This window comes from Typopeltis vanoorti, chromosome 1 (genome assembly GCF_054136105.1).
Source record: "Typopeltis vanoorti isolate ZY-2024b chromosome 1, IOZ_Tvanoo_1.0, whole genome shotgun sequence".
In the NCBI taxonomy this organism is placed as follows: Eukaryota; Metazoa; Arthropoda; class Arachnida; order Uropygi; family Thelyphonidae; genus Typopeltis; species Typopeltis vanoorti.
Window position 1 is genome coordinate 24,635,933 of NC_143549.1, and position 19,528 is coordinate 24,655,460.

Sequence of the window (19,528 nt, forward strand, 5' to 3'; positions counted from 1 at the left end):
CCCATTGATGCCATCTGTTCACTCCACTAATCTCTCTCTCTTAGAACTCTCATATCAGAGTTCTCCAGTCTTTGATCAAGTGTTTCATTTCTATCTCAGCTCTCAGATCCATAAGTTAAAACTGGTTTGAACACTGTCTGGTATAAAGCTAATTTAGTGTTTTGACTAATTTCTTTCTTATTACGTGTAAATTTATTCAGCTGACTTCCTACTATACCAGCTTTACTAATTCTGTTGAATACTCATATTTCCATATTTAATATACCATCTTCACTAAAAATTGAGCCTAAATAGCTGAAAAATGTTTTACTTGTTCTACAGGTTCACCATTCAGGATAGTTGATGTTTTCAATGTTACCGCTTGTTTTCATTGTCTTTGTCTTGTTATTGCTGGTTTTCATCCAAATTTATTACAATAGTCATTCAATTTAGTCAGGGAATCTTGCAGACTTGTACTGGATTTATTTAAAAGTATAACATAATCTGCACAAAGTAAAGAGCTGAGATTAACATATCCAATTTTGATATCAGGTTTAATACCCTTTCCTTCATAATGTGATCCATATAGATAATGTGCACTCTTATCGCACACCTGATTTTACCTGTAACCAGCCTCCTTCAAGTCTAACTGCTGACTTAGAGATTAAACAGAGAATATTGTTGATATAATCTTCCATTTGCACCATATAAGTATGGCATTTTGAAAAGCTTCACTCTTGGCAGCTTAGCATATGCCTTTTCCAGATCCACGAAACTTAAAAATACAATTCCTTGTAATATTCCCAATATTTCTCAACTATTTGTCTTAAAGTGGCAATCCGATCCTGAAAATTTCTATTTGGCCTCAATTCCAGCTTGTTCTTCATCAAGCTTTACCTCCAAAATTTTTCTTAGCCATTTCTCAAGTATGCTTATATAAATCTTACAAGGAACACTCAGTAAAGAAATACCTCTGTAATTCTCAGATTCAGTTTTATTTCCCTTTTTATATATGGGTATATATGAGAGTGTTAGATCTTGAATGGGAGAATTTATTGAAAAATTAATTCATTCAAGATTTAACAAGTCTAACATACCAACAAGGAGAAACTTGTACTAAAGCAAACAAAAGGATTGTAAATAGGGCTATAAATACCTTTAAATGTAGAATTATAAAAGAAAACTTGTTTATTCAAATCTAAGTAAAGATTTCCAGTTTGTAAAATGTAACTATAAAAGGGTATTCTATGTGAAATGAAATGTTTATCAAGATATAAACAAAAGTCCAAAGTTCGCAGGCGAACTGTTCGGGTAAATGTTTGGCTTGTGGCATAAGCATTTACATGGAAAGCATCGCTAGCTCATTTTCCCAGAAGACGCTACACAAGGAGACGCGGGATACTGGATCATCTTGCGGGCAAAGGAGATGAGTGTCGTGCGGAAGAACGTGGCAGTAAAGAGGGCACCAAGGGTGCAGAATAAAAGGGGTTTGCTCCCTTCTCTCAAGGCTTTTTGTCTTGTTCTCCTGACCTTTTCGGGTGTTTTGCGTTGTTGGACATTGGGCCCCTCTCTCGCCTCCTGATGGATTCCGGATCGCCCTGAGATGTTAGATGTCGGTACCCGCAGTTCCAGCACCCTGACTAGCTATCTCCTCGGGACAGAATAGCTGAACCGGCAGCTCTGACGAGGACTAGCGGCATCAGAACCAGACAGCCATGGGCATATCGCCAGATGTTCGGGAAAGCCAAGCAGGATGATCTCTATAAATAACCACATGGATAAAGGCAAAGTGGAGATGACCCCAATTCAAGGAAGAAGGTTAGGGCTGTGCAAGACAAAAATGTGAATTAAGTGACAGATCTGTTAATCTTCCCAAGAGCTGGTAATGTACAGAATTTTGTTATTCCTTTCCCATTTAGAGTGAAGAAATGTTATATAGTTAGTGAGCAAGGACAATGTAATCGATGATAGCAGTGGTTTAACTCCACTGAGCATTTTGTTAGAGAAAGTTTATAGATGATTTGTAACAAGTAATTTATGTGAATAACTAACGTAATTTAGAAGAGAACTGAATGGATGAAATTTAAGACTTTTATATTGTGTAGTTTAATGCTTAATCTTATAGAAGGAGCTAATGATTGTATCCAGTTGTGTTATAGTTGGTTTAACTAGTTCTTTACTTTAGAATAACATGAAATTGACTGAATGCATGAATGTAAATGTATAACCTTAAGATCTCAATAAATGTGATTTATGTTTTGTACCTGACATTAGCCTGAGAATGAATTCAAATTACCCCTCATAAAAACGGAACCTAAGCGGAGTAGAATAGATGTTTAAAAGCCACGATTGCAAACGATATTAAATATAGTTGATATTGAGAATTTCGGTACTAAGAATAACTGTTAGATTCTTCACCTCTGTAAGTTATCTGAGAATTCCTTCTAACCTAAAGATATTGGCTGGCTCAGCGCAACAAATAAATTTGCCGGTATCTGATCGGGAGACAATCTCAGACAGTAATCACAAAGGATTTTGTTCCTAACAAAGGGTAAACCCTTTGTTCGAGTAATTAATACATGTGATTAATTTAGAAATCGGACAAATATATAGATAGTCTTCCTATATCATGTACTGAAGGCAAAATTTAGGTTTAGATAGGAAGTTAGTTATGATGTAATTTTTTTCATGTAGTACTATCATATCCTGTACACCCCTTGAGGGTACATGGCAGGAATTTGATGATGAGTAATTAGGGTAAAAGCAAATTAGATCTAAATAAGGAAAAACAAGTATAAATTAAAACAAAGCCATGAAAGTGGTGACGTAACAGAGAGCTCTGCTCCAATCATCTGGAATTTGACCCTTTGACCAGGCCTTCTGAATTATGCAACTGTAAAACTTTTATACCTCCATATTTGAGCATTTCTGGCCAAAGTTCATCTACTCCAGCTGCCTTTCCACATTTCAGGTTTTTGACAACTTTTCTACTTCAAGTAGGGATATGTATTCCTGTTGGGATTTCTACCATCACTGACACTGCTTGTTTCATTGTCACCTTTATCATCTCTGGTTCCTTTTACAGCACTCTTTCCTCCATTTCTAAGCTTTTTAATAGCCTAAAAATATTTTGCTACCTTCCTGATATTTATTTTCTATGTTCTTACCAAAGTCTTCCCATGACTTTTATGACTTTTGTTTAGCTTAGTGTTACACAGTGCTTCGATTTCTTACATTTTTCTTTGTATTCTCTAAGAGAACAAGCTAACTTACTTGCTAGGAATTTTCGATATGCTATTTTCTTTTCTTTCACTGCCGATTTAACTTCCTAAATCCACCATGGAGTTCTGATTTTCCTATCCTTACACACAATTTCACCACATGCTTCTCTGGCTGAATCAATCAATTTTTTTTTAGGATTTGTCATCGAATCTCCAATGTTTGGTTCTTGTTTCCAGACGCTTTCATTTTTTTTTTTTTAATGATGTTGGAAAATGAAATATGCAAACAAACAAAAAAACAAAGTAAAGCTGGTTAGGTGGAGAGTCAAATGAATAAATTTGCATAAAATAAAAGAGACATTAGCCAAAATACTAAAGTAGTAATATACAAGACAACATTTAAATCAATTTTATTTATGGATCTAAGAGCTGGGCAGTTAGAAATAAAATAGATGACATCCGTGATAGAATATGAAAATGAGACATGCTTTAGGCATTAAATAATGTGCAGAGCAATCTAAGATTGTACTGTCACTTAAATTGAATGGGAAAGGTCAATAGAAGTTTGATGCCAGTATGGCAGATCGAGACCCAGATAAGGAGCAATATCTAAGCAGAATGGTGCAGTGCCAGAAGTCATGTAAAAAAAAAAAAATATAAGATCTGATAATATTAGTGTTATAAAATAACTAATTTAGAAGAAAATTATTAATAGGAAAGTTGGTGATAATGTAAACTTAATATGTAGTAGTATCTTGTAGATGTTAAGAATTTAATAGCCAGCTTGGTTGGCTGAGTGGTTAGTGTATCCACTCTCCAGCCAAAAGGCTGAGAGTTCGAATCCCTGCATTGGGCATGGATGCTTGTGATTGTGAAAATACTACTGGTGGTAGTGGGCAGTAGATGGCATTGGTGTAGATGATGATTGCAGTTGGAGAATTGAGTGGAGACAGTTGTAGAGTAGATGCTCTCCCTCGATGAGTCTTAGGACTCCCTGGAGGTGTCACGTAATAATACTACTAATAATAATTATGATAGGTTTTATGGAGTGACAGTCAGTTGTTTGAATGGATGAAATATAACACTTATAATATCATTATTTTATTCTCCACATACAAAATGACTGCCAGACATTTTAATCTATAAGGTGATTTCAATGTGGTTCGATGGTGTGATAAGTAAACACCTTTCACACCATCTTCCCTGTATATTGAAGACACAGAAGCGCCATAGCTTTATTCCTGCTGTGCTCCTTTTCTACTCCCTGAACAGCTGAACACCTAGCAATGTCTGATAATGTTCTTTTTTGCCTCTGTGCATACTTGGAAATGCAACTGAGAAACATCTGCTCAAGTCCATCATCACGTGCTATTACTGCCTTCCAGCACTGGGCTTGAAATGACAAAGTCCTTACTTCACAGTGCAGAAAACTTTATTTAATTTCAATTTCAAAATGAAACAGCAATAAATTATATAGTTACTCACTTCACAATCTTTTCACACCGAGGTAAGCCCATTTAATTACTTCTGATAATGCAGTGGTGACTTTCATTTTACTCACTATTGACAACACGTCTCAAATAATATTTATTTACATGCAAACAACACCAACATCACAAAACCTAGACAGCTCATACAAAACCATAATTATGCTTTAATATTTATTCTAAATACATTTATTTTATAACTAAGCAAGACTTCAGTAGCAAAAGATAAAAATAACATCTCAAATCTTCTTGCTCGTGACATTCAAAAAATAAACATACGTTTAACTAACTGCTTTACAAATACTGTATTATTAACTCTTCTGATCTCTAATTCAATTTTATATAATTTAAACTTGTGGGATATCTAAATTTTAATACAGATATTTAATACAAATTATAACATAAAATTACAGATGCCAAGAAGTTATATTCTTGATTTAATCCTTTATCCAAGTGTAAGCAAACAAAGTTTGCACCTAAAGTAACTTCAGGACTCATACATAGAGGATACGACTTGTCCAGTCCTGAAGTTACTTCAGGTGCAAACTTTGTTTGCTTAAACTTGGATAAAGGATTAAACCAAGAATAAAATTTCTTGGCATCTTTAATTTATAAAATTATAGTACATAGTACTGTACTGTAACAAATAATAAATAAGCATTATTAATTCTGTGTCTTTACAGTAAAATAATCAGCTGAAAATACATGGAGCAAGAGTAAGTCTTCAAAGCTGCTGCTTTATTAATTGGATGATTTACTGGAGAAGCTGGGGAAGGCTAAAACAATGTTAGATTCTTCAAATTGAAGAATTGTAATAAAGCATTCTGAGAATGATTCACACAATGCATACTTCTGGATGCATCATGTACATCTACAAGTCTCCAAAATTTGTACGTTACATCTAATTTAGTCTACAAAGTTTGCCTTTTCTTTTCTGCATAAATATTTCTATAGCAAGCAATTTCATCTAGCATCATTCTGTCAACTTTTGCTAAATCTCTCCATATTGGAGTACTTTCCTCAAACAACCAAGGTGTCATATTAAACGAGACAAATTGTTCTGTCAATTTCTTCACTATAAACACTGCAACTCTGTGCTTATAGCTCTATAAGATTTTTATCTGCAAACTGCTTTTTTTTTTGTCTTCATTATCAACCTCCAACTGCAAATCTTCAGCCAGCAGCACTATCATGTCATTAATCTCTTTGCTTTGCTGACTCCTCTGTAAATATGAATACATATTTTCAGCAACATCTTCCAAACACCATTCATACATGTTGCATCTCAACCAACTGTATCTACATTTTTCATATAATGAAAGTATTATAATCCTTCTCAGTCTCTGAGGGTGTCCTCACCCTCAGTAGAAGCAATAGCCTGAGTATAAGCATTTCTTAAACAACGTCTTGAAAGCACCTCCAAGGACTCATCGAGGGAGGGCAGTCTATTTTACAAATCTCGGTCAACACCATTTAATCTAACTACACAGAATTGCCGCTGTGTTCTCGAGGCCAATTTGCCTGTATGCAGGATTAAAAACCCAAGTTTCCAGAGGAAAAACCTTGTTGCCTCCATATGAGATCTGCTAATTCACCTTCAATTGAAAACACCCATATAAAGATTCCTCTCGTTACAACAACAATTGAACTTAGGCTATTTCCAACCAAAGGGCAGAATGTGCCATCATTCTTCCAATTACATTACAGAGGTGCTATACAATTACATTCTGGCCCATACGTTGTAAGAGTGAGGTGGTATTTGGTGAACATATCAATGGGCTGGATGTCATAAGTTGAGGACTGACTGTATATTACACATTATACATGTATAACACACTGTTAGGGAAGACATCAACAGACACCATAGTGTGAAGAACCAACAGCCATGGCACCCACCTTAATAAATGTATGTCCTGTAGGATTGCTGCAATGACTACAGCAATCCTACAGGACAAACTTTCCACAAGTGTACAATAGAAATGAATGGGAATTTTGAATCATTCTTCCTGTAGGCATGTAATGAGATCCTGGACTGCTGTGGGGAGGACATCCCTTGATCTTATCGGATGCTCCAGTTCATCCCACAGATGTTCAAGAGATTGGAGATCAGGGCTGTGTGGAGGACTGTCAAGTGTAATGACATTCATATCCACAAAACAGAGGTCTGAGGCCAAACCATCACACTGCTAACTTCAAATATCAAAGTTGGCATTGCGAATTCTGGTAAGAGACATTTACCAGCATCCGCCACACCCATCCAACTACTCAGTAGAGGGTGCAGCATGATTTGATGCTCCATAACACATCTTTTCAAGCTTTAACATCCAACTGTACAAGTTCTTTGCACAACCGCTGAAGACAATGCTACATGTTAGTTTGGGTAATATGGGGCTGGCATATTGTTGTCCTGCCATGGAAGTCCATGTTGCGAGTCTTGGTTCTGAATATTTTTGTGCAGATTCATGTTCTAGTCAATGCTTAAAACTCCACATGGCAGTTTTTACATATCTTTTGTAACACTCTACAGTCACGTTCAGTAAGCGTAGTGAGTCATCCACTGCAGATAGCACTTGAAGTTGTCTCCCTGCACTTCCATCTCAGTATGGTGTTACTGATTGTTTACCTGGGATGGCCCAATTGTCAACAATTTGCCGATTGAATAGGCCTTCAACATAGCGCCCTATTACAAGGCTTCTTTCAAACTCTGTCAGTTTCCATCTCGCAGCCATTTCACCCAGAAACAGTTGCACCGGCTTGGGAGCATCATATTTCTCCAATATATACTGGGTACACATGGCACAATACATGTTGCCTATGGGGGAAGAGATATCAGTTGACTTCTTTCCAATTAGTGTATATAATACATATTATTCATGAAGTTACATTCTTGTTTTAATCCTATATCTAAGCATAAGTATAAAGTAAACCTTCACATCACTTACTTAGTAGCCCATAATGTAAAAACATTATGGGAAGGATCACTATCCCAGAATGGTTTAAGCATTTATTGAGGTCTTTCCTTTTAGTATTGCATGTGATCAGCATTCATTTTAGAAATTATGGACTTTACAACTGTGTTTAAATAACTATTTTAATTTTCTGACGTTTCGCCCTTCATATTAAAGTCCTCATCTGGAGTATATACAAATACACAAGGACAAGCTGAGTTACATTTCACACAGTATGCTAAAGAAACAATGATTTGATCAACAATTATTCTACTGTCATGACCTCTAGTAAAAAAAAAAAAAAAAAAGAAACAGATAAAATTAATTAATTATTTAGAAACTACATCAAAGCTAAATTCTATTTAAGATAACATAAGAGAAACATTCTTTCATATAGATTAAAGTAACAAAGATGTCCTAGTTTAACATGACAATTGTTATATTAGTTTTGATTATATAGAGAAACTTTGGGAGAATTCATGACTAAATTTAACACAAGTGAACCACAGTAGTAGGTTTTTTTTTTAATTTTTTTATTAAGTAAATATTTCATCCTAGGTATCTTAGGACATCATCAGTACAGTAGAACAATACTAGGAATGACACAAAGGATAGGGCACATACGTACAATGGAATCCAAATTGCGTGCAGTGGCGTGTTGCGGTCTGAACTTAAATTAAATTAAGTTATTTTTACACAATTGTCATACAATTTTGTATGACAATTTCCCATACTTTAAGGATGGCAAGAACATCATTGCGGTTTAGATTTGGTCAGTGAAGTAAGGCTTCAGCACTTTCTTTATATAAGCGTTCATATTTATATGAAGGTCTATGCAGGAGTTTTGTCTTTTCCCAGTGGATCTTGTGGTTTGGGTTTTCAACTCTGTGTTGAGCGAGGCCTGATTTTTGCAGTTTGATGAGGCGGATATGGTCTTGATGTTCCGAAATGCATTTAAAAACTGATCTGCCTGTCTGTCCATAATAAGAGAGTTTACAGGGGCATGGAACCTTGTATACACCAGGTAGTAGCATAGGTGAAAATTTGTCTTTAGGCAAAGGTAACAAGTTGTGGATCTCGTTGATGGGTTTGTAAGTGGCAGCAAGATTGTATTTCTTCATAATTTTCGAGAGCCGTTCAGCGATGCCTTTGATATAAGGTATGGGAATCCTATGGGCTTGTTCTTGTCTAGGTTGATGTGTGGAGAAGTTGCTGATGATTTTTTAAGTTGTTTTGAGATTGTATCCATTTAGAGTGGCTGTATTTTTGATTATTTCCAATTCTTGTTTTAGAGAATCCTGGGAGGAGCAAAAATCTGTGTGCTCTGGTTACTAATGATTTAATGATGACAAATTTTTTGAGAGGGATGATGAGCAGAAGTATGGTGAATGTAGCAACCTGAAAATGGTGGCTTGCGATAGACAGAGGCGGAGATGGAACCGTCTTCTTTTCTTTGGATGTGTAAATCCTGAAAGGGGATTCTTTTTCTAATGTAAATTTGATGTGTGGATGAAGAAGGTTGATTTTATCTAAAAACTAAAGTAGCTCTTGTTCGGAATGACTCCAGACTGCAAAGATATCATCGACATATCGAAGCCAGAGTTTTGGTTTGGGTTTAAATGTGAGAATTTTTTCTTCAAGATGTTCTATAAACAGGTCTGCCAAGTTGGGTGACAAGGGGGGGGGGACCCATTGTTGTTCCCTCCTCTTGCTTGTAGATTTTTCCTTTTCATGTGAAGTAACCAGAAGTGATAACAAATTTGAAAAGTTCAACAATATCCGACAGAAATTTTTGATTTAACAGGTCTACAGTTTCTTTATGGGAGATATTGGTGAAGAGAGAGACGATGTCAAAGTTAATTAGCATGTCAGTTTTCAGCAGTTGAAGGTCTTTTATTTTGGCATGCAATTCTGTGGAATTTTTTATTGAAGAGGTTGAATGGCATATGTGGGGACAGAGAAGGTTGAATAAAAATTTTGTTAACTCGTAAGTCAGGCTGCTAATTGAATCAACGACCAGTCTGAGTGGCGTTGTTCTTGTGAAGCTTGGGTAAACCATATATTCTCTGAGGTCTAGTGTGGTATGCCTCGAGTTTTTGAAGTTTCTTCATCTAACGACTTTGTTTCATCGAGTAACTTGTTCAGTTTCTTCAGCTGTCTTTTTGTGGGATCATAGTCAAGTTTTGCATAAGTATTTTGGTCTCGGAGTAATAGATTCATTTTTCGGTCTTATGAAACAGTATCAAGAACCACTGTGGTATTTCCTTTGTCGGCTCTGGTGATGATTATGTTTTAAGCAAGAAGTAAGTAATTGTGTAAAAATAACTTAATTGTAATTTAATTATAATTTAATTTAATTCAAGTTCAGGCTGCAATGCACCACTGCACGCAATTTAGATTCCATTATACGTATGCCCTATCCTTTGTATCATTCCTAGTATTGTTCTACTGTACTGATGATGTCCTAAGATACCTAGGATGAAATATTTACGTAATAAAAAAAAAAAAACCCTACTACTGTGGTTCACGTGTGTTAAATTAAGTCAATTGTTGTATTAGATTTAAGATTCTGGTTTATCTACAGTCCTGTTTATAATTAACTCTTAGGGAGAAAGGTTCCGTGGGTAGAATATGTACCTTCCATATGCTTGGGATTTTCAGACATTTTGCAATAGGGTGTGTGTGGGGGAGGTAATGGCGAGCCCACGGCTGTGCCTTCTTTTTGTAGGTAGAATCTACCTACAAAAAGAAGGCACAGCCATGGGCTTGCCATTATCCCCCTTACTGCTAACTTTTATATGGAACATTTTGAAGCTTTCTTTAGCCACCTAAACAAACAACACAAACAGTTCACAATTGAGATTGAAAAGCAGAACACAATTCCGTTTCTAGATACACTTGTCACACGTCTCCCTTCTGGCAGTTTTTCCTTCACTGTTTACTGGAAACGAGACATGCTGGCCAATATATGGATGTTTGTGATTGTCTGTTGAAATAACAATGGTGGCGGTCAGCAGTAGAAGGCATTGGTGTAGTTGCAGTCAGATGGTGGATTGTGAGTGGTGGAAGCAGAGTTGTAGAGTAGATGCCCTCCCTTGACGAGTCTTTGGACTCCATGGAGGTGACAAATAATAATATATACACATTAATTCCCACCATCACCTAACACAAAAACTAGATATCATTAATACTCTAAAGAATAGGGCTTTGAAGATTTGCTCCAATGAACAAGTGCTTAAAGACGAATTTAAAGTTATCAGCAATACTTTCCTAAAAAATGGTTACAGCCAAAACACTATTAACAAAATTCTCTACAAGACCTCAATAAAAAACAAAGATAAACCAGACTACAATAAAGCTATAATCATTCCTTACATTAAAGGGACATCAGATAAAATAAACAGAATACTACAGAAATACAACCCCAAAGCCACCTTTAAACCCCTTGCAAAATTAAAAAGCTTACTCAACTCATCCAAAGACCCACTCCTTCAGCTGGCCCACCCTGGAGTTTACTGTATTTATTGCACCTGTAATCTACCATATATAGGGGAAATAGGGTGCACAATTCCTATCAGACAAAAATAACATAAACAACACATTAAATATAATAACTATGGTGAAGCTGGCCTTTCTGATCATGCCCTGAACACTTTACATAGAATCGACTGGAAAAACACCAGTTGTTTACATCACACCAAAACATGGTATGAACGTAAATTTAAGGAAGATTAAATTTAGTGAGATTCTTATCAACCACCCTAATCTAAACAATAATGATAGTCTGAAAATCCCAAGCATATGGAAGGTACATATTCTACCCAAGGAACCTTTCTCCCTAAGAGTTAACTATAAACAGGACTGTAGATAATCCAGAATCTTAAATCTAATATAAAAATTGCCATGTTAAATTAGGTATCTTTATTACTGTAAGAAAACTATCTATATGAAAGAATGGTTCTCTTATGTTATCTTAAATGGAATTTAGTTTTGATGTAGTTTCTAAATAATTAATTAATTTTATCTGTTTCTCTCTTTTTTTTTTTTCACTAGAGGTCATGGCAGTAGAATAACCATTGATCAAATCATTATCTCTTTAGCATACCGTGTGAAATGTAGCATAGCTTGTCCTTGTGTATTTGTATATACTCCAGATGATGACCTTAATATGAAGGTAGAAAAGTCGGGAAATTAAAATAGTTATTTATAACACGGTTGTAAAGTCCATAATTTATAAAATGAATTTATTGAGGTCTTATCAGCAAGAGTTTGACCCAAGAAAATGCAATGGTTAACTTAATGCAGAAGTTCTTGTCAAGCGTAATATAAGTTATAACAAAATGAAAAAACTTTAATAAGAATATTTAATAAGGTAATAACACCATGTTATTGATTTGTATTGGAAAATATAACTTCTGCATTGATTTAACCTCGGTATCTTCTTCTTCTTCGATCTGGCTTCCATCAATGAGATCTCAATAAAAGTTGCAACCAATCTGGGTAGTGACCGTTCCCATAATGTTTTTGTATTAAAGGATACTAAGACAATTGTGTGTGGCCAACAGCCTCTATATAGTAGAGTAGTTATGAAGTAACTTGCATGAAGTAACTGAACCCAACTGAGCAAGAATTGATATAAAGAATATAACATAATAAAGGAAATCAGTACAAGGGTATATTTTTTGTTGAGTATAATTATATATATAATATACATGTATTTTACATGTATAATATACATGCGCATATCTACTTGTAACCAAGTAGAATATGCACATGTTGATATCAATTTTGATCTCAATTAAAGAACACAGTTATATGTGTATTTCTTAATTGAGAAACACACATAACCACATTTCTTAATTGAGATAAAAAAAAGAAAAACAGTTATACAGTGGAACCTCGGTTGTCGAATTGTCGAACTTAATTTGTTCCCGAAGGCTGTTTGGAAACCAAATTGTTCGAAAATTGAAACCATTTTCCCATAAGAATTAATGTAAAATGGATTAATCCGTTCCTGAACCCAAGATGATTGTTTATTTAAACCTTTACAACAGTACTTCATGCATAAGAACGTATACCAACATAACGAAAATGCATAAAATCTTACATAAAAAAAAATAAACACAATGAATAGATAAAATATAGACAAAAATTGATCGCCTCTTTATTTTTGAGTATTGTACAGATTGTTGATTTTGCCATACCGAACTGCATAGCAAGATCCGAGACACGAACACCATTTTCATGTTTGGATATGATTTCTTTTTTTATCTGTATCGTGGTGGTTCTAACAACTTTTCTTTTCGCTTTGCTGCTATCACCATGGTGGCTTAATTAATAATAATTTATGAAAGAAAAAAAAAAAACACAAAGAAAATCAAGAAAACTCACTATAAATTCGAGCAGCTGTCTGCACTGAACGAAGGCAGCCGCATAACTGACACTTTCCTGCCTTACAGCTCAGCACGCGGTTGCCTTTTGTCTGTTCGAGAACAGAGGCGTTCTACAACCGAGGTTCCACTGTATTATTCTTTACTCGATCTAAGGAGAAGAGTTGAATAACACTTCCTTACACAGGTTCAGACATACTCCCAAAATCAACAAATGTAGACTATCTACTATTAATTCCTTCATTTTCTGATTATAACTTTATGTTAATTTATTTGCAAGGTTTATTATCAGTGAATCATCATCATGTTTAATTTTCATATTTACTTAATGATTTACATGCTTCAAACTCACATGATGATCTTCTGCTAAACTTATTTACCAGTTACTTACCTTATGCTGTATTCTGCAAATTAATGCAAAGAGTAGATAGAAGTTGCCAACAGCAAACATTAAATTTGTCAGACGAAGATGATAAACATTGCAAAAGTTGATTCCAGTTAATTTTATAAAAGGGACCAAAATTCCTACAGACACAAGATAGAGTCCAGGAGGAGTTGTAATTTTAGGATCCCACTATAAGAAAAAATGTCATCAGCATATTAATGTATGGCCAATATTTTGCATCATCATCATCATCATTATTATTATCATCATCATCACATCAACCTTCATGGAATCAGCAGACTCATTGTGGGAGGTTCACGAACAATATACAGCAATCCCTCAATTAGTGTGCCTAATGCATTCTTTAAAATAGGTGCATTAATCGAAAACTCACTAATCGAATATAATAACCTATGGGAAAATGTATAATTCGTTCCTCAGATTTCTTTTTTGACCCTTAATTTTTTTTATAAAAGAATTAGGGTATGTCTCAGGGCCTAGTTAAAGGAAAACCACGAAGCTAAAAGACAATAAAACATATTCAGAATATAAATTTATTATTCTGCTTCTTAATAAAGAATTGAGCTAACGTAGTTTGGCAGGCATTCTGTTTCTTTTTTCCATACAACTGACAGTATGGCCCTATTGCCTCTTCTGCAAATTTTACTGGTTCTCTCTTCACCAGGATCAGTTTCTAAGTATTGCTGCTTAAAAACTTCGATTGTACAAAAACTATTTTCAAATTGTTTCTGTGAAACCTCTTTGGGTTTGTCAGTGATTAAATTTTCTTCATATTCTTCAGGATCTTCCGGCTGTGTATTTAAATTTAGCAGGTCGGAATCACTCAACTTCTCAGAATGAGATTTAATTAACTTATATTCATTTGAAAAGCCTCTAAAATCATTTGCAAAATGTGGAAGAATGTGCTTCCAAATGGCTCGCATATTGCTAGCAGTAATTTCATTCGACTTTGTGACTTTATAACCAGGCTGAGATTTCTCTGATTTGGCTAGAAAAGTCTTGGAAGGCATTCGCTTTCAAAAAAAGGCTGGTTTCATCAACATTAAATATTTGTTGATCACAACAGTCTCTTTCTTACACAAATTTCTTCAAAATCTCTGGATATCTCCTTATCTGCACCTGTAGCTTCTCCTGTGATTAGAACATTATGTAAGCTATTTCTCTTTTTGAAACACTCAAATCACCCAGCACTAACGTGGAATAATTCTTTTTTTCCATCATTGATAGCCCTTTCTTTCCAGGTTACAAAGAGACAATGCTTTTGATTTAATAAGTTCAGTGTTTAGCAGGATCCGTTTTTGGTTAGAATCGTCGATCCATGTAAAAAGAAGTCTATCTAATTCAATCATTATAATACTTTGATTTCGAGTGCATACATGATGAACTTGAAGCAGCCTTACCTTTCTCTTTGTATTCAGCAGTTGATTCACCCACTTTTGTGTTCTTGTCCTATCTCTGCCCTGGACTTGCCTTGTTCATTTTTCTTTCTTATTTCAAGTTTTTCTTCCAATGAGATTACTTTGCGAATCATTTTCACACTTCTATTTTTTGCTCACTAATTCTTTTACTCATGATTAAAGGTTAGGAAATTAATTTAAAATAAAAAAAAGTAAGGAAAACCATTGCATGTGATATGATCAGCAAAATGCTATATAAAGCAGACGACATAAATTTTGGCGGTAAATTTGGAACATAGTGTACATGGAACTAGTGTAGTATGGCATTAAAAAATAACTTTCTAAAATGTTTCAAATCGGTAACTAAATTATTCCATCCTGGTGAGTGATTTTTTAAATAACTAGGCATAAAAAATGTATAGATCGAAAATTTTTAAAATCTGTAATATTTATTTTTAAGATGTATATAGGCGCACTAATCGAATTTGAGTATCGAAAAAAAAAATGACGCACTATTTGAAAACGCACTAATCGGGAGCACATTAATCGAGGGATTGCTGAATTTATCATACTGAACTTTAAGAACTTACTTTACGGTAAGTTTTGTTCACTTTTCAATACAAATAATTAGCTATATTACAAAATCATTAATAACAAACACTAATAACAAACAAAATACTGACATATAACAAAATTGACTATCCAGACCTTATATTACAGCATTTTCTAACTTTAGTTGATTAGATGATATGGTTTATTGGCAAAGGTTATACCGCACGAAACCAAAGGCTGCAGCAGTACTAAAGGTAATAATAAATAGTAATAATAGATAATTAGTAAATAACATGGTAGATACAAAAAGTAAATTAAAAAAAAAATTAAGTTAGGCCATGCAGTATCTACATAGATACTGCATGGCCTAACATAAATTCTATTTATGTAGATACTGCATGCAGTATCTACATAAATAGAATTTATAATCAAATGTTTGTATGAATTAATTCTTTGTAAAAAGTTAAAAACTTCATGTAATTTATCTAAGTTTGAAGAGATCTGCCTAAGTGTATGTGGCTCAACTACATTAGTAAAAATTTCATTCCTTTCTTGACTGAAGCACTCCACCAGAACATGGCAAATGGTGCACTGTTCACACACAAGTGGATCCATCAGTCCTCAATAGATGAGAATGCCAATGCTTAATTTCAGGCTTTATCTCATGCAATGTATTTGTCTCTGATGACTGCCATTGGTTACTTAGCTTTGATCAAATAACATATCTGTATACAGGACAGACAAACAAATGAAAAAAAATTATGAGCTGCTCTAGCAGCAACATCTGCAGTCTCATTTCCCTTAATCCCAATGTGATTGGTAATCAATATTACAGATCTTCTTTTTGTGCCACAATTGTAAAATCACACAAAGTACTGGTTGTGGATTGCATACAGGAGAGAAGATGGCCTTTAACCTGTAATTAGTTGCAAAGGGTTTATTTGACCCCAGCTGTCATTCAAGTTCAATTTCTGACAAATTTTTGTTGAGATTTTGAGTATTTGAGTTTCTTGCTGCCCTCGCACCAAATCAGTCACATTGTTGTGTCCCAATTTATGATTTTTATTCTATCTAGTGAAATTTTGCTTATCTATGTTCTACTATTATCTATGCACGAGATATCACCAAAAAATACAAATATTTAAGTTATTTCTCCCCTTAGTGTTCCTAATATTTATATTATACTGTGCCTTTTGGGATATTTAGTTTGAGATATTAAATACAAAAACAAGGAGAAAGTACTAAAACATGTCTGAATGTGAAACAATATTGCAGTCGTGACACTTTATCTCGTTTTTAACACATTAATTTTCCGCGTGATTAGGTTCGTACGTTTTTTAAGTGGTGCATTGGGCAGCAATTTCAGACAACTGTTTTATTAATGAACAAAGGTTTATTAAAATCATTAGCATGGTACAATTCAATCTCTAATATAATTCAATTCAATACTAAGAAAATATTTACAAAATTAACATTGGCTTATCACAAGTAATTTGGCCATGATCCTATAAGGGTATTACGATCTTGCCGCCATAACAAATTCAACTTATACAACCATAAGTATAATCCCTTATCTAATTAACGCATTAGTTAACCCTATATTAGTCTGAATATATGCTATATGCTGTAGCAAATGGACACATATGATCAACTCACTCTATTTAACTATCTAAAACTATGTAGATTAAATTATCCTTTCAATGTGTTAACACATAACTTTGACATTTAAAACCTTCCTATAAGTTACAATACACATGCATAATTCTCAGGACACATAATTACTTATATAATATTAGTATTAACAAGCATACATTCATTATAATCAGTCATATACTAAAGTCCTAGTATAATTTTCCTTAGTCTCTTCAATAGTTCAGTAATAGAATAATGAGTACAATTACAGACGATTTTCAGTTAACAAGATTTTTACAGTACCTTTTTCTCTTGAGTTTTTTATATTGGCCTCTACCTTTTTCCGATTGAACTATCCTGGTATGATCTCTCCTATAATCTGTTACTCCTAGGTTCTTTTGGCATTGAACTGTGCTTACGCGACCTTAACTTTTTGTAATTAAGGACACACTTTGAATCATCTATATAATGGCTGTGAAACTCTTCACGTGGACACCAACTTCTTTACAGATTTCCTTTTTTTCGTAGTTGTCACTTGACGATGAAACACATAGACTATACCTTCTTTCCCTTTGACTATATGGCATTCCTCGTTTCTTACCATAGGAAATACGGAATCGGAATCCCGCTCACTTTTCTTTCCTTGTTGTGATGACAGAGATATAACTCCAATCCCGCCACTCAGGAAAACCGTGTGAAAACCTATACGAAGGAGCTCGCGAAGAAACTATCCAGGAAAAAAAAAACCAAAAGCCATGTGTGTGTGTGGGGGTCTAACCCTTTTATACCTTGCCTCATAACGGTACCTTCTTTAATTTCTTTTCTCCGCCCCTTACTTGATTCGACTTCACCGACCAATTAGGGTGGCATTTTTCTGCCAAACATCCTTTGGTCGGTGAGCCCGTGACGATGTCTAAATCCGGGAATTGACCCTGAGCGATGGTCTGTTGTTTTTCTTTTGCTAGCCTCTAATTTAATCCCCCTTCCAAAATTTTTCTATGAATTTACTTAATATTTTAATCTCTAGCCTCTCACATACAATTTCTTATGACTAATCCTTTTCTGTCTTACTTAGCTAAAATTTCTTTTTTTTATATCATATCACAACACTAATATATTCTTTCTTTTATTAGTTAGTTCAACAAAAACTTTTTTTTTGACATACATTTTACTTGGATGCAAGAATATTTTTCTTTCTTTTAAATAATTCATCTATTAGCTTTTATACAGGGGTTTTATTTTATTTGCTTTTCATGTTACACCATGATAACTGAGAATTCTACATTCCTGGTATCAGGGTGTAACAGAATGCCACCTGTTGGTGTAATTAGTTGTAGAGTAAGGAGTGATTTCTGAACCTGTATCCCATACAGCTACTTACATGAGTAAGTTTCAAGTGATATTTTTTTTCGATTTTGTACTTTTATGCAAATTTTCTTGTTCTAGTCACAATGATTACATTTGTTGACACTGAATTTGATATTACCAAAGTAAATCAAAGCATTTTTGAGCTTTTTATTTATAGTATTGTGATTTATGTTTATTTTTTATGCATTCTTGGTGGATATTTATGATATTATTTGTTGCAGTATGCAAAATGACTTCATGTAAAAACTTGACTGAGGAAGAGGTAGAAGCCTATTTGGAAGAAGAGGATTTGGTAGGAGGAAGGTCATATTTCACCATTCACACAATTTCGATAAAGAGCCAAGAGGCTATTTTTTTCCGGTGGCGTAAATTTAGTTAAGGGGATAATAAATCCCTCATTATTTTAAAGCTGGATACAAAACTTGGAGATCGAAATCTATTAAAATCTAGGAGTTTCATGTTGAACAACTATCGGCGAGTTCAGCCATAAGTCAGCACCTGGGTAGTACAACACTAGGGCAACTCGGACCAAGGTGGAGCAAGTTCCATCACTATCCTTAATTTACGCCACCGGAAAAAAATAGCCTCTTGGCTCTTTATTGTAGTAATAATAATATATAGGTACACCGGTCTGGCAATTCGTATAGTAAGGGTATATGTAAGTTCAGTTCACTTAAACCTTGATATTATCCAGGTCTACCTACTCGCTGATGAGACCTCAATAAAGGTCAAAACCGGTCTGGGTAGTGACCCCTCTCCTCATAATGTAAAACAGTAATACATCTCCTAGGAGCTGCGTTTTACATTATGAAAAAATATTAAGGATAGTGATGGATCTTGCTCCACCTTTGCTCCGAGTTGCCCTAGTGTTGTACTACCCAGGTGTTGACTTATGCTTGGGCTCGCTGATAGTTCTTCGGCATGAAACTCTTAGATTTCGATCTCCAAGTTTCGTATCTGGCTTTAAAATAACGAGGGATTTATTATCCCCTTAACTTAACCACAGTTTCATTTCATTAAAGTTAATTACTGTGGTTATCGTGTAATTTATTATTTACAGAGAAAAATTTTCAGAGCAGGTGTCTGATGGTGAGAGAACTAGGGACCATCCTTGGAAAATTTTTGCTTGGAGAATGGTGAATGAGTGG

The 19,528-nt window shown here is 34.6% G+C and overlaps 1 protein-coding gene across 1 annotated transcript in view; it reads right to left on the reverse strand.

The window, feature by feature from the left end:
- Alg10 (alpha-1,2-glucosyltransferase Alg10) overlaps positions 1-19,528 on the reverse strand; it is a 96,059-nt gene that overhangs the window by 56,891 nt on the left and 19,640 nt on the right. Inside the window, exon 2 of the mRNA XM_090415204.1 lies at positions 13,417-13,599. Within this exon, the coding sequence (XP_090271330.1) occupies positions 13,417-13,599 (183 nt within the window). The remainder of the gene's footprint in view (positions 1-13,416; positions 13,600-19,528) is intronic.